Raw genomic sequence first — 22,807 nt, 5'->3', positions numbered from 1 at the left:
GGGCCTGTCTTCCAAACAGCGCTGGGGCGGTGGGCGGCGGTAGGATTGCAGGCGGAGATGCTGCACCCAGGTGTGGAGGTGTCATTTAGGTAAGCCGTGGGACATGCTTGGCTTTGGAGAGAGGAGCGTTAGAGATGTCTGACATTTAGTTTCAGGGTGCTTTCCTTGTAAGCCAAGGTAACCTTCTCCCCAGTGTTTCTCAGAACGTGTGATGCGTTACAGTTGTGGGGGAAGGGAAGTCCTGCTGTGCCTCACCCCAAATCAGTCAGTAAACCCGGGATAGGGAGAGTTGCAGGTTTAAGCTTGAGTACTTTTTTTTTTTTAAGTATTTCTGTATACTTTTGGCACATACATGGCAAGGACTAGAAATGACGACTTTATCCCTATAATTATTCTAATATATATATCCATCCATCCCCAGGCCACTTGTGATTTATTTTTTTAAGCATCCTTGCTTCAACTCATTATTGAAGGAATCTATTTGTTGAGCCTCTCATATGGCTAGTGAGAACAAAATAAATGCTTCCATTTAGTTCAGGATGATTCTGAAGCCTTTTGTTCTGATGGAAAGGTGAACATTGCCCGTGAGGTACCCTTCAACCTCAGCTGTGTGAGGAAACACCGCAGTCCCTCTTACATAGCCTTCCGAGCAGCCCCCATGGAACACAGTACTTTATCTGGAGAGTAGTTCCTGGGTTTTCTTTCTGAGCCTTCTTAACCTGGGTCATGCATGTTCATGATGAGTCATTTCTGTAAGCTGATTTCCGGGCTGGCGACCGGTGAAGCAGAATTCTACCTGAACACAGATTAGAATGGGCAGCCAGAGAACGGTACCCAGGTAGCAGCAGGACCCTTTGGTTTTTCCAGAAGGCCTCAACCATCACTCACTCTGTAATGTGGCACATCTCTAATGCCAACGTTAGATAATAAGAATGTCACAGGAGAGCTCCCAAGGTCCCAATGAGGAGCAGAAGGAGGGAGAACATGAGCAAGGAAGTCAGGACCACGAGGGGTGCGCCCACCCACTGAGACAGTGGGACTGATCTATTGGGAGCTCACCAAGGCCAGCTGGACTGTGACTGAAAAAGCATGGGATAAAACCGGACTCTCTGAACATGGCGGACAATGAGGGCTGATGAGAAGCCAAGGACAATGGCACGGGGTTTTGATCCTACTTCATGTTCTGGCTTTGTGGGAGCCTAGCCAGTTTGGATGCTCACCTTCCTAGACCTGGATGGAGTGGGGAGGACCTTGGACTTTCCACAGGGCAGGGAACCCTGACTGCTCTTCGGACTGGAGAGGGAGGGGGAGAAGAGTGGGGGGAGGGGGAGAGGGGCGGGAGGAGGGGGAGGGAAATGGGAGGCTGGGAGGAGGCGGAAATATTTTTTTTCAATAAAAAATAAAAAAAAAATTCTCAGAAAATGAAAAAAAAAGTTATATCCTAAACAGTAGATGTCTCTTTAATAAAAGGTGTAAGTAAAAATTAATAAAGGTTTTTTGTGGTGTTAGTCTAAAAAAAAAAAAGAATGTCATGGGAGTCGGAGAGATGGCTCAGTGGCTAAGAGCGCTTGTTGGGCAAGCGTGATGCCCACGTTTGAATCCTAACCGCCCAGGTAGTTGGGTATAGCTGTGTACACATGTAGCTTCACGTGGTGAGCTAAGACAGACAGATCCCAAGAATTTGCTAGTAAGCTGGCCTGCCTAACCTCAACGATGAGCTTTGAGCTCAGTGAGAGGTGGAGAGTAACAGAGGATGCATATCTGCATATGAGGCACACATACATACACCCCAAAGAGAGCAGGGCTTTCCTCAGAAGTGGTGGTGCAGTGCATCGATAGAGCTCTTGGTCTGTGGTGCAGGAATGCCTGCCACCTTGATCTTTAGCAGAACTTGGGGATACCAGGAGGGAATGAAGAAGGAAAGTCATGTTTCTGTCGTTTTTGTTGGTTGGTTGTTTTTGTTGTTTTTTTTCCCCCACTGGGTGAGGAATTTGGTGTTTTTCCCTTGAATAAAAGAGAAAATGTTTTCATTATCTGGAAAATGCTCTACTTTGGACAATCTCGGTTTGGAGGCAATCAAATAAGTTAAAAGTTCAAGTTCTTTGATGCTGCCAAGGATTGTTGTGTTGAAAAGAACAAAAATTTCAGGAAGGTGGCTAGTGAGAAGAGGTCTTCATATGTTTAGGCATCTCTAATCTGTTCCATTTGACTTTGGAGACTCGGTTTTTCGCAATGCCTTCTTACAACTCGGGGGCTAGACCCTGCTGTGAAGAGACACCATGACCACAGCAACTTTTAGGAAGAAAGCATTGAATTGGGATGGCTCACTCAGTTTCAGAGTTTCAGTCCATTTTGATCATGATGGGGAGCATGACAGCGTGCAGGCGAACATGGTGCTGGAGCTGACAGTTTTTACACCTTGCAGGCAATAGGAAGTCAGTGACTGTCACACTGAGTAAAACTTGAGAAAAGATACCTCAAAGCCTGCCCTCACAGTGACACACTTCCTCCAGCAGGGCCACACCTCCCAATAGTGTCATCTGGGGCGTCCATTTTCTTTCAAACTACCACAGGCCCTAACATAGCCTCATTTTAGCACATGCTTGGGACATTTAAAATACATAAAACTAATCATGTGACCTGGCAGTTCTAGGCTCTACCTAGAGATTGCAAACATGCACATGCAAATGTTGTGTGTAAATGCTCATAGTAGCATTTTTCACAATAGCTACCCAAAATAGCCCACTGAATCAAATCCAAGGGTTCGTCAGTGAATGAGTGGATAAGCACAGTATACACAGAAAGATACTACTCAACACCAAAAGGATTGGGTCATGATGGAACATGTAGTACCGTGGGTGGACAGACTAGGGAGGTGCTTGGTTTGGGAACAGATTGGGGACACTTTGACCTGATGCAAATATTCTGAATCTGGATGATGGTTGGACATTTGTATAAATTTACTGAAGCCCATGTAGCTGTATATTTATAATGTATATAACTTATAGTGGGTATATATATATGTATATACACATAATATATACATATAATTTATAATGGTTACAATTTTATAAGGTAAACTGTACCTCAGCAGAGCTGTTTTTAAAAAGCACTACACAACAAACAACCTTTTCTATGGATCTGTGTGGTACTTGGTTTGGTTCTACTTGGATGTCTTATTTCCATACTCGTTGAACCCATGTAGATGGTGTAACTTTGGTCTTGAAGTGAACCAGTACTCTACAGATGGGTTGAGTGATGGTAGAAATGGCTATGCCAGTGACGACTTGGGTGTGCTGGCTCCTAATGCCCTCTAGAGACTTCTGTCAACAGACAGCAGTAGTGTCTCCTTGTGCAAATGAACAGGAGTTTTACTGGTTGTATGCGTGTCTGTAGGTTTTCTCCCAATATGTCACTGAGGGCGTCTTGTGTTGGCTGGAGACTCCAGGCTCAGCCCTATGTATCAAAGTACAGGATTTGCATGTTTTTGGGGACTTTGACACTTTAGCAAGGTCATCCTGTACCTTTGTGAGGCGATTCAAAGCTCACAGCATCCTTTTATATTTAGCTCATCCAATTCTTCCCATTGGCCTCAGGGCCAGAAGAGACCAGAACATACCTCCCATGGGCAGCAGAAAAACTGCAGCCCTTGAGAAGCCAAGTAAACCACCCAGAGTTGGCATTTCGTAAGCAGTGGAGAGGATGCTCAGGGCTGGTTTCAGTTCCTGCATGGAATGCTCTGTATACCCTGTCCCTGACTGTCTTTCAGGTGTTACTTCCTTTGCAGCATTCAAAAGGGAGGTGGTGGTGCTGGCCTAGAAATGGCGGCCACAGGTCATAGCAAAGTGTGTGCTGTGTGGTTATAATGTGACAGTTCCTCATAGAGGTGACCAGCTGCTCTGGTAGGTCTACACATAGGCGGTGAAACGCATCCAGGTAGAGGGGAATTTTTTTTTTCTAACATTGAGAAAACTAAGAGCTGAGGTATCAATCTCAATAAAACCCCAGGGCATCACACAGCCCGTAGGAGCCAAAAAAAAAAAAAGATTCAGATTTTAAAACTGTTTTGTGAATGTAAAGAGGCAGAGAGCTTAGGAACAATTTATGAAATCACGTTTGCTGAGTGGTTTCCTTAACTAGTCATTTCCTTTAGAAAACAATGACATTTCAAGCACATTAGTGTTTGGAAAGTGTGCAGACAGATCTCCGCCTGGGATCATCTCTTAATTTGCACCTGATTGTAGAAGGATGCCAGGGAAGCGGGGGCTGGAAAGCAAACACCGAGCTTGACAGGGCACTCCCAAGCACTTAGATTATTATTTTGGTGAAGGTTCATATTTTTTTTACCGTCTGCAGACTCCACGATGCTTGGGTTTTATTGATATTGGTATTCTAGCTCCCAGCCTTCTCAACATTGTTTAAAGAAAAAAAAAAAGTTTGTGTTTACTGTAGAAAGATAATCTCGCTTTTCAAAGTGATTAGTCAAATACCCTGAATTTCTGTGTGCCTGCCATTCATTTGTCAAATTCCTGCTTTCTCGTTCATGCTTCCTCCCTGGGGAGAAGAATGTTTTGTTCGGAAGGAAGGTATTTTTGGTGCAGTTCTGTTTCCTGCTAGTGAAATTAGTTTACTAAGAGGCCTTGGCCTAGATTGAGATGGAAGTTTGACCTGATTAATTGGCCCATGCATCCGGCCTGGAGGTGTCTTCACAAGATTTTCTTTTTTGTCTCCTGGGACTCTTGAGACCTGGGAACAGCCAGACCATTGAGGTTAGAGATGAGCCCAAAGCCTAAAAATATCTCATGGGTCAGGAAGGACTCATGATGGGACCAGTTCTTCGCATCATCACCTCTGTCCTTCAGTTGTCTGACTGTCCTGACCACCCCCATCATCAGTAAGAGTGAAGGTTGATGGGTCTGTGGGTGACAGTTCTGACTGACAGGGGTCCCAGGACTTCTCTAGGACATAACAGCCTCGTGTAGTACAATCTAGATTCCTTTGATCAGTGTCTCAGATTCCTATTCCAAGACATAAGCATAGCAGGGAAACACTCTTACCAAAGGAAAGGGTTGCTGGTTCCCTGAGCCCCTGCATGCACATGTGTTGGGGTCCTTGAGGTTTGGCTGGGCAGATTTCACTTGAGCTCCAATTCCTAGGTAGGCAGACTCCTGAAATACAACTTCATTTTGTTATTGGTCGTGTGCACACATGATATGTGTAAGAGAGGTGTATGTACAGAGGTCAGAGGATGACCTTGTGGAGTCAGTTTTCTTCCTTCACAGGAGTCTGGGTCACCTGACTTGTGCTTGGAAGCCTTTGCCTGTGTAGCCATCCCCCTGGCCTTCCTAAGGACTCTTAAAGCCAGTGAGAACCCAGACTTCACCTGTTACACTCCAGCAAATAAACGTTGCTCTTCATAGCACTAAAGCACCTGCCTGCGGCTTATGTTGCGTTGAAGTCATAGCTTTTCTGGTCCTGAGTCCTTGCCTCTGCGCTCCCAGCAAATTTCTATAGGAAGTGTTCAGGGCTGCTTGGCAGCATTGCAGCTGTGTGGAACTCTTGCCTTGCTATGTGAAGGTCAGGTTGCAGATGGACCCCCTAGTTAGTAGTTCAGATTTGGATGAGGACCCTCCGCAGGTACAGAGAGATACCTTGGGCACTGCCTTTGGGGCAGAGCAGGACTTAGGGACTCTCCTTTGTCTTGACTACTTCTGGCTCGGCAGGGCAAGCTTTCCTGTGTGTACATTTGTTCATTGGATCTGGGGCGGAGGGGACTAAGGATGGGAAAGCAGCAAGGAAGAAAGGATGCATGGTTCATGAGGATCAGACCTCTCACTTAACTGAAAACTATTACTAACACACTGCCCGCAGTCGGGGTGGGGGCAGAGAGACAGACCTGTTACAGAACGCTTTTGTGGACACATCAGCAGAGTTCTTGCTCTCTGCCCTCCCCTACATGGGACAGGAGGGTGGCCAAAGGTAACTGCCTCCCCTTTGGCCATGCCCTCTAGTCTAGTGGAAAATGGGCCATGGGAATAGTGCCATGCCAATCCCGGTAGACTCCAGGTTTTTTAAGCATGGCCCCAGGACTGGTGTTATCAACATCAACCATTCAGAATCCAGATTCCTGATCCACTCTTGTCCTGAATATCAGAACCTTCAGGGTAGGGAGATGATGAAAACAAACTGTGCATGCCAAACATGCAGATCCACTGTTGGACCCTGTGCCCTGCTACCCTGCTGGGAGATCCCAGAGAAAACACTTAGTGGGAATTTGTCCTCCCATACTTTCTGGAGACCGAAATGAAGGCTTCTTGTAGTGAGAGGGAAGCGTGGAAGAGGGAGCAGCCAGGCTGTCTCCCGTCCCATCATGCACCGCTGATTGGGCACGGGTAGGATTTATTCCCGGGGATAATGGCAGTCTTTGCCGCTAGTATGTAAGCTGTTCCGGTTGAGTAGCAGAGCATGTCTGCTCTCCTGTAGGCTGATTTCAAGCACATTGTACATATCTGACTCTGAGAAAAAAATAACCAAAGGCATTTCTAGGGAATGATTCGTGGAACATCCTTTGGTGGGGAGAACCTTTGTGTGTTGGCAATAGAGGTCGCAAAGTTAATTAGTGTTCTATCGATTTCAAAACACTGTCCTTGGCTCATCTTTTTGCCTGTGTTCACAGTGACTGTCTGCTTTTATAGAACCCCAGGAGGTAAGCCCCTGATTGGTGTGGAGCCTCACAGGGCCACAGAGAGGTTCTGTGTTGCTGGAGGGGGCCGTAGGCACAGTCGGTTGCTAATGCAGATCTCTGTGATTCCAGGAACTACTCCTTCTATGTGCTGGACAACCAGAACTTGCAGCAGCTGTGGGACTGGAACCACCGGAACCTGACCGTCAGGTCGGGGAAGATGTACTTTGCTTTCAATCCCAAGCTGTGTGTCTCTGAAATCTACCGCATGGAGGAAGTCACAGGAACAAAGGGCCGCCAGAGCAAAGGGGACATAAACACCAGGAACAACGGAGAGCGAGCTTCCTGTGAGTGAAAGCGTCCAAACTATGGTGGCTACCACAGTCAAGATAACAGTCTGTGGCTTTCATGGGCGGGCCCTCCTTTGTTTCACCTTGGGCTGTCAGTCAAGCCTTACCTTTGCCAGTACCTGGCCTCCTCCGCGTATGTCTTCTCATGTATGGTGCCTGATACATTCATACTGATACATTTTCCTAAGCATCCTTCTGAGTGTAATAAACATTCCAGTAGGTTCTTAGAGCATGCACAGTTAAATATCTTTTCAATATGAGCAAACGGTGTCTGTCACAGAACCAGTCCACTCCAGGCCAGCTCTGCTTCTCCCCTGGTGCCGAAGGCTCAGGGTGGAAGTTCCACTGCAGCACCCTTCTGTGGGCGTCAGGTTTCCTGGTCTTCACACTTGGCCTCCTCCGCATTCTTGAGTTCATAGTGCTTTTCACATTTTGGATAATGTAATAATAACGTTCTCATGATATGGTTTTCACCTTAAGATCGTAGGCTAGAGTTCAGCCTGTTAGCCCAGCCACTCTCCAAGTGTGGTCCCAGGCATGAAATGGCAGACTTTCTCCTCTAGCCTTGTATGGAAAACTGCCCTTAAAAGTGCCATGGCTCTGCCAGGCATGATGGTACACTCCTATAATCTCAGGTCTTCATAGGCTGAGGCAAGAGGATTGCAAGTTTGAAGCCAGCTTGGACTGCATAGTAAGACCCTGTTTTGTTTTGTTATTTGACTTTTTTTATAAACTTCCTCTTCTCTCATACATTGCATCGTGACTGCAGTTGCTCCCCACCCCCGTCCTTCTCCCCACACCCTCTCTCCTCCAGATCCATTCCTCTGCATTTCCCTGGGATATCAACCAACAATGGCATATCAAGTTATAATAAAACTGCACATCCCCTCATTAAGGCTGGATGAGGTAACCCAGTAGGAGGAAAAGGGTCCCAAAAGCAGGCAAAAGAGTCAGAGACAGCCCCCACTCCCACTGTTAGGAAGCCCACAGGAACTCTGCTACATAACCCTAACATATATGTAGGGGACATAGGCTGTAAGACCCAGTCTTTAAAAAGAAAAAAAAGCTAAAGCTTTCTTTGACTCTCCATCTTTGACGTCGGGGCATTAGTGGGAAAATAAAGGAATCCTATGACCAAATGTACACATACAGAGGAGGGGCTAGCTTTGTCTGCTCTATCCAGGTTTGTCTGATACCCTTAGGACCTGGGAGGCATGTAGGGAAGAGTTGTCAAAGTGGGAAGTGTGTACATAGCCAACACCTTCACCTTCCTGCAGAGCCCCTGCCCTGTTCCACATTAAGACCATAATAGAAGTGTAGGACCAGAGCATCTCCAAGTGCATCTTCTTTAGAGGCAGCCAGCCTGACATGGATTCAGCAGCCATTTATTTTCCTTTGAAAGCAGTCAGGGTTTTTCTCTTTGTGTGACACTTGAGCAGGACCTGCAGTGCTCTTTGGATTTCCATGGAGCACATTTTGCTCAGAAGACTTCTCGGTGTTCAGTTGTTCCGAGTCTCTTGCCTTTAGCTCATTAGTGTGACAGTTAACGGCAGGCAGTTTGGGGGCCCGAGGGCAGCTCGCTGGAGAGCTTTTAGTGTCCCGCAAAATGTTGACCATCAGTTCCAACTTTTGCAGTTGGAATAAGAGTGCTGAAGTCAGGACAGGCTTACTGCCTGGTATCTCACAGCCAGGGTGCACCTCCCACAGATCACAAGGCTTGCCCGAGACATTGACCACCTAGTTTCGTTGCTGCTAGGGCACTCCAAGAAAGTCTTCTAGCCTGCTAGTTTGGTGTCATGTTCAGATTAAGATACGCTGCTTTTGGTGACTTTACAGAAGCCAGCAGGTGTCTACACCTGCAGAGCACTTGTGTCCTCTCAGGCCAGCCTACAGATTTGCTGTCATTTAACCAGATCCCCTTTAGCAGCCAGCATCTATAGGTGATCTCTAAGGTAAAGCCACCTTTCACTAAGGACAATTACAGGTTCATGCCCCATTCCCTGGGCAGGTGGCCAGTGCAGTGAAAGAGGAGCCTGTAGGAACTCCCCAGTGAAACGCTTGGACCCTTGATGGAAAATAAGAAAACTTCCTACAAAATGCAGCCAGAGCTTAGAGTGGACGGCTAGCTTCAGGAGAAAGGAAAGGTAGTGCACAGCTTTTATAGAGATGCATGGATCTCTGTCCTCACGGATGTCCTTTATGTCCCAGGTGAAAGTGACGTTCTCCGTTTCACATCTACCACCACCTCAAAGAACCGCATCATCATAACCTGGCACCGGTACCGGCCCCCAGACTACAGGGATCTTATCAGCTTCACAGTTTACTACAAGGAGGCGTGAGTTTCTGTGTTTGTGCCTGTCGTTCTGGTGTGGAGCTGGAGGGTGGAGATGACCGGGCCTTTGGTTGTTGTATGGGTTGGCTGACTAGGGAACCAGTGGATTTCCTTCGAAGAATCAGGCCCAGAGACCACTTCTTCCTCACGTAGCCTCTCTGTTTGTCACATGACACTGTCCCAACCTGTGACAGCTAGTCAGGAGAGCATTACCTTCAGGCCTTTCTTTATTTATAAGGTATTGGTGTTTGATCAAGTTCAACCCAAAGGAAAAAGGACTGGATTAAGCTATAATGTGGGCTTGGTTAAAATACCGTTTTAGCCTCTGTCCCTGAAATACGCCATAGGATACACTGCTCTCACTTGTCTTCCATTCACTCTATGTGTGCAAGGCCTTGCCCAGACCCTGCTCTGGGTCGTGAGCCCTCTAGCATTAAAGAAGAATGGAGAGGGACCATTCAGTGTCAACAGTTTCCAGGGTCTTCCAAGACGTCCCCGGGACTGATGGCATCATCCTGCCTATGCAGTCATGACTTGCTCCACATTGCAACTCTTGGAGGCATTCCATCACCCCACTTGGCCTCCTGTGTCCAAGTGGTTCCCCCAGTCTACACGGTCATCCGTCTTCCCAGGAGCAAAAGTGCCCATGGCAGCGGCTGGTACCTTCCCTGCTGCTTGAACTAGGGTCCTGGGAACTGTTATAGCCCGTGGGAAATAGGAATGGTGCTCCCCCATCTCCCGCTGTGGTTGTTCACAGGTCTGTTAATATAATTTCAGAAGCCAGTGGCCAGCAGCCGCTCCATTTCATAAAGCCCCACCCACTCACCCACCATGCATCTGTGCAAAACCCTCTTCTCTTTGAAAGTGCTGCCAATGCACTGCCAAAGTTACCTGGTGATTTCACTAATGCCACTTTCTGAGACAGTCGGGAAATGAAATATTTGAGTGTTATGAGATATTTAAGCATCAAAGCCAGCTATTATCAACTTACATTTTAGAAACTTTGGGGGGGGGTAAGAAAGTTTCTGTTCAAAAGTTATCCTTTATCTGTATCCAGTGTTTGCATTAAACAGCAGTGATTTTTTTTTTTCTTATTTAAAAAGAAAACAGCTCTAATTCAGAAGAAAGTCAGCATCTGCATGTCTTAGGAGCAACATTTTCAGTCCCTGCTAATATAGAACTGGCTGTCTCTGAGGCTGCTTGTTCAGTTCTGTGGTTCATAGCTGGTGAGCCCCCGAGTCCAGATGCTTGATTTTATTCTTGTATAGACATCTAATTGTTGATGAGTTTTATTTGGAGCTCCCATTATAGGCAGTGTGACAAGCTCAGCCCCTGGGGAGGTTTCTTGAGAGCTGTGGTGACAGCCCTTCAACATTCTCTCGTCTCCATTGATTGTCTTTCAGACCCTTTAAAAACGTTACTGAATACGATGGACAGGATGCCTGTGGCTCCAACAGCTGGAACATGGTGGATGTGGACCTGCCTCCCAACAAGGAGGGGGAGCCTGGCATTTTACTGCATGGGCTGAAGCCCTGGACCCAGTATGCTGTTTATGTCAAGGCTGTGACCCTCACCATGGTGGAAAACGACCATATCCGTGGGGCCAAAAGTGAAATCTTGTACATTCGCACCAATGCATCAGGTATCCAGGCACTAGATAAGCCCCCCCCCCCCATTCCCTGACTTTTTATAAGCTTGCTATAGTTAAATGGGCAGAATATGGCTCTAGGGCCAGCCGTGAGATGCTTGTTGTTGCTTAACACTGTATTATAGTTTTTTTGCTGCTAACACCTTAAATTCTTCTGGGCCATTTTCTGGACTTGGTACCGTCTTAAGCATCTATCTCTCTGCTCTATGCTAATGAACCCGTGTCCTCTAAGGTTGTAAGATGGTTTCTTTCTGAATGCCCAGGATGTAGCTACCTATATCTGTTTTCATCTGTTTTAATGCAGACTTCTAGGATCTAAAATGATGCACCAACTGCCTCTAGTGACTTACTGATTTTCTGTCTTTATTCAGTAGCCATCACCTTTTTCAGCAGGCTTAGAGCATTGTGGTAGCCAAGTAGGGACTACTGACTGATTCCTCCATATCTTCTCTTCATATGTTTAAGTGCTAGTTCCCTAACACTAAAACCTAGAAATAGTAGACATTTGTGTGAATTTGTATGCCAACACTAGAGGTAGAAAGATATATTTTAATGTAAAGATAATGACTGTCTTAATACATTTAGGTATTACAAGAAAAATCTCACAAATTGAGTTGGCTTACAAAGCAAAGAAACATACTTCTCACCATTCCAGAGGTTGGGAAGCCCAAGATCAAAGAGTTGGCATTTTGTGTCTGGTGTGAACTGACTTCTTGGCTCATAAGGATCTGTTTGATGTGTCCTCACATGCCCGAAAGAGTGCACATGGGAGTCTCTGACCTTCTTTTTGTTAGTGTTAATTCTGTTGATTAAAACTCCACCCTCATGACCTAATCACTTTGCAAAGCCCCAACACTTGCAGGCTAGGGTTTCCACACAGTGATTTGTGGGGTGAGGAGCGCACACAGTCTGCAGCACGGGTACACATTCTCTAAGAACAGATTCTGTACAGTGAGTAACGCATGCTAAAGTACCCCAGACCAGCACAGAGTAAGCATAAAATGGCAGAGTGAGAAAATTTTAAAAATAACGTACAGTTCACGTGCCCTTTCTTCTCCAACCCCTCCCCACTTTGGTGACCCCAGAGCCGTCACAGTCAGGTTGCTGACCCTGCAGTCTGCATAGAAGTGAATTTTCCACAGGCTCCTGGTCGTGGGAATGGGTTGATTTCATGGATTTTCAAGTGCAACAGAATACATTCATTTTTTAATCTTAAAATTTGGGAGTAACAGTTCCCAGAGAATCATTGCAGCAGATTTGGGGCGGCGGGGGGGGGGGGGGGTGTAATTTCTTCTTACAGCAGATCCTTAAGAAATCTGATTCTTCTTCCTAAATATTAAAAACTGCATTTTTGGCGCCTCTCCTCACAAGTGCTCAGGACCAGTGTGACACACACGGTCCATCCTTTGCCTCTGCTTCATCTGGGAAACCTGTCATTGAACTATCTAATAATAAACTGTTTGGGGAATACTTCTGGGAACCCTTAAGGGAGCAGGCATCACAAGGGTTATATTTTCTTTGCAAAAGTTAGTATTAGTCCTGCTCTCCCAACGTGCTGCCCCTCAGCAGTTCTCAGGGTCTTTGGCGTTTCAGACATGAGTTAGGCTTTCTATTGATGTGGCATACGACCAGAAACGACCTGGCAAGAAAAGGGTTTGACTTACATATCTGGATCACAGTCGGTCATTAAGGAAGCCACGGCAGGAACTTGTGCAGAGGCAAGAACCGGGGGGGAAGTGCTGCTAACTTACTGACTTGCTCCCCATGGTTGTTCAGCCTTCTTTCTTATAGGACCCAGGACCCCCAGCCCAGGGTTGGCGCCACCCACAGTGGGCTGGACCCTCCCACATCAGTCACTAATTAAGAAAATACCCTGCGGGCCTGCCTATAGCTCTGTCTTACTATCTTCTTGAGGCATTTTCTCAATTTAGTTTCCCTCCTCTCCCTGTATCAAGTTGACATAGAACTAGGCAGCCCAACCTGTTTTCACCTTTCAGATTTCAAAACATCTTGTTTGGACCTCATGCTTAAGAGACATACCATGATCTCGTGTGTGTGTGTGTGTGTGTGTGTGTGTGTGTGTGTGTGTGTGTGTTGGGGCTAGGGAGTACTTTGGCTGTAGCATTGATTTTTGCCATAGGAACTCCACTGAGAACATGACGGTAGTCCTGGGTGTTTTCTTTTTTACATCAAATCAATTCTGCGTTTTGGTTTGCGCATCGGTAGTGAGTAAGCTTCACTTAGATTATTGAACTCCTCCTCTTCCTGGTCACAGAGAACTTTGCATAAAACCAGGGCTCATGTGGAGTGGCTTCCTAGCATCCTAGCCTTGCCATCCCACAGAATGCCCACAGGATCTTTGATTCCATGCTCCTTGTTCCACTATTTCTTTCATACAGGTGCAGGCACACACTGCCCCCACACTCTTTCCAGCCCCTGCTTCCGCTTTTTATTTTGTCTCCCTGTCATTTTTTTGTCAGAGATTCAAATTTGCAATCACAGATAAAAAGTCCTGTGGAGTCCAGTTTGCCATTTGCTAAAACACACTGGAGAGTGGCATTTGTCACGTGCAAATTAACTGTAGGTTTTTAAAGTCCCCTTTAACCCTGGCTGTGTGTTTACAGTCTATTCGGTCCAGCCCTGTGAACCGCGCATGTTTGCGTAGAGATTATCTGAAAACAGATGCTCTGAAGAGAAGGCTGGTATTCCAGTTAATGCTCTTCCTAAACAAGGCTCGGGTTCACTCTGTGCTCTTGGCCCTCTTGCTATCTTGGTGGCCAGGTCAGACTTGCAGCTTCCTTTTGGTTTGCATTGAGTCCCTGATAACCTCAACCTCGGGCTGTTTTCTGAAATGTCCTTTGTTCGTATTTCCAGTTCCTTCCATTCCCCTAGACGTTCTTTCCGCGTCAAACTCCTCTTCTCAGCTGATTGTGAAGTGGAACCCCCCAACTCTGCCCAACGGTAACTTGAGTTACTACATTGTGAGGTGGCAGCGGCAGCCACAGGATGGCTATCTGTACCGGCACAACTACTGTTCCAAAGGTGAGCCAGGGCAGCAGTGGGCAGGCGGTGTCGGAGGGTACCCGAGCGCCAGTGTGAGAAGCCCGTCCTGTGCCAGACTTGTTGCTCCGTTGAACGGCGCTATGCTTGGCTTTCATCCCCACTCTGTTCTTTCTCAGACAAAATACCCATCAGAAAGTACGCGGATGGCACCATCGATGTGGAAGAGGTGACCGAGAACCCCAAGACAGAAGTGTGTGGTGGTGACAAAGGGCCTTGCTGTGCTTGTCCCAAAACCGAAGCCGAGAAGCAGGCCGAGAAGGAAGAGGCTGAGTACCGCAAGGTCTTTGAGAATTTCCTTCACAATTCCATCTTCGTGCCCAGGTGAGTGTCCCCTTTGGAAGTGCTGCGTTTGGTGCTATTCAGTGAGTCCTATCTCTTCATTCCCCTACTGCAATGTAGGAGCCAGCTTAGAGGGTGCAACAGAAGATGATGCCCCTGTGGTGAGCAGAGCTCCTAGAAAGGGTAGCCCTGCAGGAAGGGGCCCAGGACTCACGCTGCAGGAGCAGGGGTGTGTGCGTGAGAATTACACCTCAGCCACATCCCCTCCCTCATCTTCACCAAGCACTTCCTGGATCACTTGACTGTCCTTGCAGAAGCCAGTAAAGGGAAAAGCTGAGGTTTGGGCCCATCTCTGCCCTCCCCTCCTCTGTCCTTGGACTCCCTCAACCTGGCTGAGGAATGATTCAGCGGGACCTGGAATCAGAGTCGGTTTTAAAAGCGACCCAGCTCCAAAACAGCCATGTGCTCTATGTGTCCATTTTAACCAGGTTTCTTAAGTCGAATGGAGCACTGTCCCAAGAATTCCCTCTGCTCCTGTGTTCTGCCCTCAGCTTCTGCAAAGTAAAACTGAAAATAGAAAAGGGGACTAGTAAGCTGTCTCAGTGGGTAAAGGTGGCTCCTCCTCAGAACCGTATGGTGGAAGGAGAGAGCTGATCCCTACAAGTTGTCTTCTGACGTCTACACTCATGCTGGGGTAGGGGGGACAGAAGTATATGTGTTAATTTTTTTTTTAATAGAAGAAAGGAAAAGTCCATTACCAGCAGAAGGAGAAACTCAGTTGTTCATCTGTACATGGATAGACTAACAAATGGTGGCATACCCATTCGATGAAATACTAGTTAGCTATAAAACAGAAAGAAATTCTGACTACTGATACAACATGCACAAGCCCTGAAAACCCCATCAAAAAAAATGAAACAAAGCTAGACAGTAAAGAATAAATGCTGTGTGGTTTTATGTGTATGAAATAGAAGAGATGTGTGGCAGATTAGGGGTGAGAGCAGGATACAGAGGAAAACGGGTGATCATTTTTCAATAGTAGAGTTTCTGTTTAAGGCAGTGCAGTCTTTAGGAAGCAGTGACGAGGGTCGCACATTTTCACTGTAGCCAAATGTCATTAAATCGCATACTTAAAATAGTTAAACACCTGTGTTAGAGATCGTTTTTTTAACTTACCGGTTTACTTTATGACAGTTAGAATGATGAGCACGGTAGTTGTGTTTGTTTTTTTAGCATATGTGCTGCAGAAGCAAACACAACGCAGTAGGATCTTTTAAAGACCAGAGGAGCCAGTGATATATGGGAAGGAGATTAAGGAAATGACCCTGGGCTCTCCTGAAAGGCTGTGTACAACCTTGGACGGCTAGGTTCAGATCAGTGAGGTGCCCACCCCAGTCCGTGTAGTACCTCAGCTGCCTACAGTGCTCTAGGCTTGTTCCCTCCCCTTGAGGTTCCACAAGCCCTTAGCGGCTGTTTATCCTGCTGTTACTTTGTCTTTAGTGCCTTTCTTGGATTTGTATCTGCAAATGGATTTTAAAATGACTTCTTGATATTTGTGAAGTCACCGAAGATAGCCATCTCACTCTGAAGAGTCAATAGAGTCAAAAATAAAGACCTGTTAGCTCTCGAGGCTCCAGTCCATTTGAGACTAGAATTCCTGGATTCCTGGCAGCCTTCTTCCCCTTCCTTCCTCTCACAGGCTGTGCATTCTCCCATCTGCCTCACTGACCTCAGCTCCTCTTGGTTGGAAGGCTGCTGGGCTGCTGTTGAAGTCAGCTCTGTGGGTCAGGATGCACTACTGTTTTTTACCTGTGTTCTCTGTGTATCACGTGTGTTTCCTTGAATTTGAAAGCCGAAAGGCAGAAAAGACATCAAACGTGTTTAAAAACTGGATGCAGTGACCTCTTTGTCCTAATTAATTTACCGACAGTTTGAGTCTTAGGTCTCAGACCTACATTCTCCAGCACCAAATCTCTTTCCTTTCAGTGGGTTGTCTATATGGGCCAGTCCACCCAAACCGGCACTCAGCTAGTAAGAGTTCCTGTAACCACAAGAATTCCCAGGTATAGTGTCCCAAGGAGGCCAGGCAGGACGTCCTCCCCTCACTCAACACTGTGCTGGTTCAGTCAAATCCAGGACTTCTTCCCCTTACACGTGTTAGGCTCTGCCAGAGGTTCAGGTTGTGAGGAAGGATTATCGGTTCTTTTGTTGTTCCTGACAGATTATCTGATGCTTTGGCAGTGTATATAGCTCAACAGTTTTAGAGAGAGAAGAACACACAGAGCCAGCATATGCTCTGCTCGGATGAAGGCATCCTTGACTGTGTCGCAGGGCATCATGGCAGAAGTGCTTGTGGGACGGAGAGAATTTAAGGCAGACAGGAAGCTGGGCAGAAGTTGAGAGCTTAGTGTTTTGCATAAGGGGCAACTTCTGTTTAGACCAGCATTGAACCTTCTTCACAACACCACCCAGTCACATCAGGATCTCCTAATAGGACCCTTCCTCTGTGCTGCTGCCCCCCTGGTGACCAAATATCCACCAATCCAACATAAGAACCAAGGGAGTACAAACCATAGCAGAAAGCCCCTAACCTTTAGTTGTTTTCAGATGACATCCCTTTTGCTGCTGTTGATATCAAGTGTGGAGCACCAGGTTAAGAGATGGGGCAGCAGAGCTGTGGTTGACCTAGATGTGAATGAAGTATTTGTACTCAGCCAGATCCTGCAAGCTAAATGCCATCACCCTGTCTTGCAGCCTGGCTTCTCCGTCCTACAACAAGCCCAACGTGTAGATATGTGTCACCATAACTAGGTATTTGGGTTTTTGGTTTGGATTGGTTTGATTGTTTTTGGGTTTTGCCTCCTACCAAGGCATAGATCTGGCATCCATACACACTGTAGCAAGGCCTCTATAAAGGAGCACCCTAGGTAACAGGAATGAGTCATGGAGTCTCTTATGGTGGTACAACTGAATCATCTAAAGACTGTTCCTTCTTTCTAGGCACAGTTTATTTGGGGGCTAAAGGCAAGTAAGTCAGATTGAGTCCGTCTGCAGTGTCTGACTCTGCCTGTGCGTTTATAGTAGAATGAAAGCTAGTGTATATTATGTTACTTCATGAGCTTGGTCTTTGGGAAATGACTTCTGTGCGCCACTATCTTTATATTTCGAGTTATGTCACTAAAACATTGACAAATGTTAAGAGAGACAAGCTTCTCCAATGGTCATAGGTTATTTCTTGAAGTGAGGAAAACCGACTGTACAATGTAGGGGAAGACTGCTTGTTTGTCCCCGGCTGCCCAGACCATGAAATAATCGCACAGAAACTATATTATTTAAATCACTGCTTGGCCAATCACTTAAGCATATTGCTAGCTAGCTCTTAAATCTTTGATTTACCTGTTTCTATTAATCTGTGTATCACCATGTGGCTGTGATTGTGGCTTACCCACAAGGTTCTAGCTGGTGGCTGCTGTCTTTCTCCTCTGGTGGCACCATGGCATCTCACTGACTCCACCTTCTTTGTCCCAATTTTCAGTTTAGTCCCCCCCCCCCCCGCCTAGCTCTATTCTGCCCTATCAGCAGTTTCTTTATTAACCAATAAAAGCATGACATATACAGAAGGACTTCCCATACCATTTTTGTGTTTAAATAAAAGGGAAGGTTTTAACTTTAACATAGTAAAATTACATATAACAAAACAGGTGTCAAGCAAGAATTACAGTTACAACATTTATACCTACTTTATCCTTTATCATAACTAAGGAAAACTGTAATTATAACTATCTATTCTTCAACTCCATCAAAAACTCCAGAAGGATATAAGATTAAGTGTGCAGTTAGTCACCCCAGTAGACATGTAGCTGTTGACAAATCTGGGCCACCCTGTTTCTGTCGTCCCCAGTCTTCTAGTGCCTGTATTGCCTCCCTCCCTAGTCCTGACTCTGTATCCACAGTAACCTGCTACACAGTATGCAGAAGTGTAGTGTTTACAATGAGTAGACTGCTGAGTGTGCTTGGTCCTGTGACCCAGTTACAAAGCAGGGAGTGGACGTAACATCATTCTTCAATAAATCAAATACAAACAACCTTTTACATGTAGGCACAGTTTTGTTGTGTTTGTCTTGAAAAGGAGGGAGGCAGGAAACGTATTACTGCTGTTTTGAATGTCTCCCTGCGCTGGGGGGGCGGGGTCTTGTTTCTTCCTTTCAGGAAGGTAGGTGGTTTGCTGACAAGTTGGTTTTCAGAGTGTGAGCATGGTAGACTAGTACATCACTCTTCCTTCTCCAGCATCAGGAAAACAAATGCCCATTCCTGAGTTTTGAGATGAGGTCCTGCACGGGCAGTTTAGATACTTGTATTGGGGCCTGCCATGTCAGCACCGAGCAAAGAACTGTGGTTTTGGTAGCAGATCCGTCAGCCGAGCAGACTGGGGAGCATGCAGCTCTTTCCCTGGCTCTCTCCCTTACCCTTCCAGATGCTGGCTTAGACAGCATCCACAGGCCTGGAGCATGGCTTCCAAGGTATCCCCCTCTGTATGTGTACTTCTGCTCCTCTCAGCTGGGCTCTCCTGCACAGAGACCGGTGAGCTCCATATTCTGGGCCCTCCTATTCTCTTGCACTCCTAATGTTCTTACCAGGTGGACTGTATCCCACCTGGTGATCTCATCCCTTGCCCAGTCCCAAGCACTGTAAGAATAGCTTCAGCACCCAGCTTTCCCACCATTCACCCGAGGCTAGCCTGAGGGTGGTGTATCCCTCATAGGGGTGCTTGTCTGGTGTTATATTTTTATTTCCTCTGTTCTTATCGGTGTTATAAGCCTGATTTTTTTAAGGTTTCTGGAGGGAGAGGGAGGCTCAGTCATCTTTTTCCTTTGCTCTTATGTTATTTCTCAAACCAACACAAGTCAGTGGCTGAGGCTCCACTCCCTTTACAAGCAGGATATGGGGAGGCCACAGGTACCCACTGCTAAAGGAGAAGCAAAGCCAGGCCTGATGGACTTCCAAGACCATGATGCATATTCGGGACTGTGGGCATCAATCAGTAGGAACCCCTGTTCCTCAGGAAAATCCCTGGGATTTTAGGTACTTGCTAGCTTCTCAAACCAGGGCATCTTCATTTCAGAGACAATCAAGGAAGCTACTACTGTAGGCCTTTGGGTCCCTTCTGCCCCGTGTGTCTTAGGCCTGTGCTACTTCACCTTTCACCTAATCAGTCTTAACTGAAGCGATTTGGTTTATCCTAATACTCAGTCATCAGAGCTGACCAAGTAGCACTGTTGATTGGGTGAAACAGAACAATGCCTGGCTAAGAATGGCTGATGCCTTGTTTCCTAGTAACATTGAAGGACCACTTGTGTGGATGTAGGTGTGAGTGTGGGTGTTTCTGAGGGTGCGGCAGAGAATGCAAGGTGGGTCTTGAAGAAGGAAATCCCCTTGTTATTTGTTGGTTCTCATCCAAGGAGCCTGAAGAGTTTTGTTTATTTCAAGGTTAGGATTTTCCTTTTCTGTTACTTCCATCTTGGCCATAGAAAAGAAAAGGGAGCTGATACACTTACTAGCTGGCCTTCTCTTCCTTGCAGACCCGAAAGGAAGCGGAGAGATGTCATGCAAGTGGCCAACACCACCATGTCTAGCCGAAGCAGGAACACCACAGTGGCAGACACCTACAATATCACAGACCCGGAAGAAGTCGAGACAGAATACCCTTTCTTTGAGAGCAGGGTGGATAACAAGGAGAGAACTGTCATTTCCAACCTCCGGCCTTTCACTTTGTACCGTATCGATATCCACAGCTGCAACCATGAAGCTGAGAAGCTGGGCTGCAGTGCCTCCAACTTCGTCTTTGCGAGAACCATGCCTGCAGGTACACCACCGCATTACGGCCTAGTAGGGCGAGGCTGACAGCCCGTAGATTCAGCCCTACAAATGTGTGGTCATTGGTAAACAACCTTGTCCATCAGGTGCCTCAGGAACAGAGAGTGTGTTCCCAGCGCCAGCTCCCATCCCAGACTCACTTGAGAAACTCTTTTGAAGCCTCCTTCAGGGCTCCTACTCATGCTTGGTTCACATGGTGTGCTCACACAGCCCCGCCCTCTTCTGTGCACAGCTGAGGGAGTTAGCTTGCCATCACTATCACAAAATACCTGAGATAATCATCTTACCAGGAGGAAAGGTTTATTCTAGACTCAGTGTTTGGGAAGCACTTGCCTAATTGCTTTTGGGCTTGTAATGAAACTGCACAGCATACTGTCAGTGCATGGTAAAGGAGACTTATTCCCCTTATGGCAGCCATGGAGAAGAGAGAGAAAGGGCTGCTTCAACGGCAGCTCCCTAATGCCCTGACCCCTTTCAGTGAGGCACATCTCCTAAAGGGTCTACCTTCTGTCAATAGTGCCAAGGGCTGGAGACCAAGAATACGAGGCCTTCTTAGCACACCACAGACTTATGGGGGCACTCCAGTTCCCAAGTAAAGCAGCTACCTTGATTCAGAGGAATCATTGATCCTCATGATCCCCGAGAACAGCCTGTGGGCCTCCTTTTTAGCCCCCTCTTCCCTTGTAAGTTAGACATTCCCTGTTACCCAGATGGCCACTCTCCTGTCTTTGAAGCTGGGTAAACTCCCACTTCTCATTTCTGGAAAAGGCATCAAGCACTGGGAAGAACAAAGGATGATGGGAACTGGGGGAGAAGGACCTTCTGAAATTGGCTCTGGCATTCACATGCAGCCCTTAGCCTCCTGTGCCTCAGTTTCCCAGTCCTCTTAGAAAAAAACAGAGAACAGCTTATCTCCCAGAGCCTTCCTTGGCTGTTACTTTTAGCGGCTTTGGTTCACTGCCTTAGTTTCCGAAGTAAGGCCAGCAGGAGCTGGAAGGGATGATGGCTTCCTAGTTCTGAGCGCAGGTTTCCTAGCAGCTGCCTCCAAGGCCAGCCTGTGATTGGTCCTTTCTCCCTTATGGGAGCGGCAGTTGCTGTGAGGAGGTGGACTGAAGAGAGTGGGTGCCATAGCTGGAGCCTCACTAGAGCACCCGAAGCTCACTGTCCTCCTTCAGGGATGCTGAGTTTAAAGGATTCATTTTTTTTTTCTTTATATAGGAAAAAAAAAATGGAGCTGGAGAAAGTGACTTAGCTTGTCAGGAGTGTTTTCATGTACTCAGTCACAGATTTTCCTGGGAGATGCTGTGGCATCTTGAGATGGCAGGTCATCAGGCATGTCCAGTCCTAATCCTCTGTCTTGTGCTAGCAGCCATCTCGGGAGGACCCCTACGATGTCCCCGTGCAGAGTCCTGCATGTACATGAGTTAGGGGAAGAGTCACTCTCATGTGAGCCCACCCTTTCTGGAGACCTAAACCCAATTCGGCTGCTTGTTTACATCCTTATGTAGAAGGAGCAGATGACATTCCTGGACCAGTGACCTGGGAGCCAAGACCGGAGAACTCCATCTTCTTAAAGTGGCCAGAACCCGAGAACCCTAATGGATTGATCCTAATGTATGAAATAAAGTACGGATCACAAGTTGAGGTAAGGCGGGGACTGTGGCCTGCACTGCGTATGTTTCTGTCAGCCCTGAGAACACACTGCTCTGTTGGCTCTCAACAGAGACAGCACAAAGACGGTCAGTCAGTGGGGATTGGGGTCTTCCCAGAAGCCCAGGCACTGGAGAGCAGTAACCGCAGTACAAGGAGCCGGCTGTCCTTCACCTATAATTCACCTACAGTATCGTTGTAGGTGGGCCTTGTACCACAGACGAGACACATCTTGATAACTTTTCATTCCTCTGGGGTTCTGTTCGATTACAAAGATGACTGATAGCCGGGCGGTGGTGGCGCACGCCTTTAATCCCAGCACTCGGGAGGCAGAGGCAGGCGGATCTCTGTGAGTTCGAGGCCAGCCTGGTCTACAAGAGCTAGTTCCAGGACAGGAACCAAAAGCTACGGAGAAACCCTGTCTCGAAAAATCAAAAAAAAAAAAAAAAAAAAAAAAAGATGACTGATTAGAGTTTAGAGTTTTCCGTGTGCTACCTGAAGATTACCATTACAGATGTCATTTCTTCCTTTGTATTAATGACCTGGACGATTGCTAGGCAGATGTGGGGCAGCTGGAGCTACCACCATGGTGACGAACTAGCAGGTGGCTAGTAGGAAATTAACACTTACATTTTATTTCCGTAGGATCAGCGGGAATGTGTGTCCAGACAGGAGTACAGGAAGTATGGAGGGGCCAAGCTTAACCGGCTAAACCCAGGGAACTATACAGCCCGGATTCAAGCCACCTCTCTCTCTGGCAATGGGTCGTGGACAGATCCTGTGTTCTTCTATGTCCCAGCCAAGAGTAAGTCTTATAATAAGGGGGATGCATGGTAAAACCAAAAGCTGGCTGGGCCAGAACGGGGCTTCTGAAGTTGGCTGCTTTTCTTAGCACAGAGCTGGCCAGGTTGAGGAGATGTCTCATTAGG

At 46.9% G+C, this 22,807-nt stretch overlaps 1 protein-coding gene across 2 annotated transcripts in view; it reads left to right on the top strand.

The window, feature by feature from the left end:
• Igf1r (insulin like growth factor 1 receptor) overlaps window positions 1-22,807 on the top strand; it is a 274,877-nt gene that overhangs the window by 212,744 nt on the left and 39,326 nt on the right. For both annotated transcript variants that reach the window (XM_041660522.1, XM_041660514.1), the window contains exons 6-13: window positions 6,815-7,029; window positions 9,241-9,367; window positions 10,768-11,006; window positions 13,887-14,054; window positions 14,192-14,396; window positions 19,934-20,217; window positions 21,737-21,873; window positions 22,524-22,683. In XM_041660522.1, coding sequence (XP_041516456.1) covers window positions 6,815-7,029; window positions 9,241-9,367; window positions 10,768-11,006; window positions 13,887-14,054; window positions 14,192-14,396; window positions 19,934-20,217; window positions 21,737-21,873; window positions 22,524-22,683 — 1,535 coding nt within the window. The remainder of the gene's footprint in view (window positions 1-6,814; window positions 7,030-9,240; window positions 9,368-10,767; window positions 11,007-13,886; window positions 14,055-14,191; window positions 14,397-19,933; window positions 20,218-21,736; window positions 21,874-22,523; window positions 22,684-22,807) is intronic.

Source organism: Microtus oregoni, unplaced genomic scaffold, assembly GCF_018167655.1.
Source record: "Microtus oregoni isolate MIOR12 unplaced genomic scaffold, Mior012 000000F_ref0000247, whole genome shotgun sequence".
NCBI lineage: Eukaryota > Metazoa > Chordata > Mammalia > Rodentia > Cricetidae > Microtus > Microtus oregoni.
The sequence above is the reverse complement of the archived record's forward strand: the minus strand, read 5'-3'. Positions and strand labels throughout refer to the sequence as shown.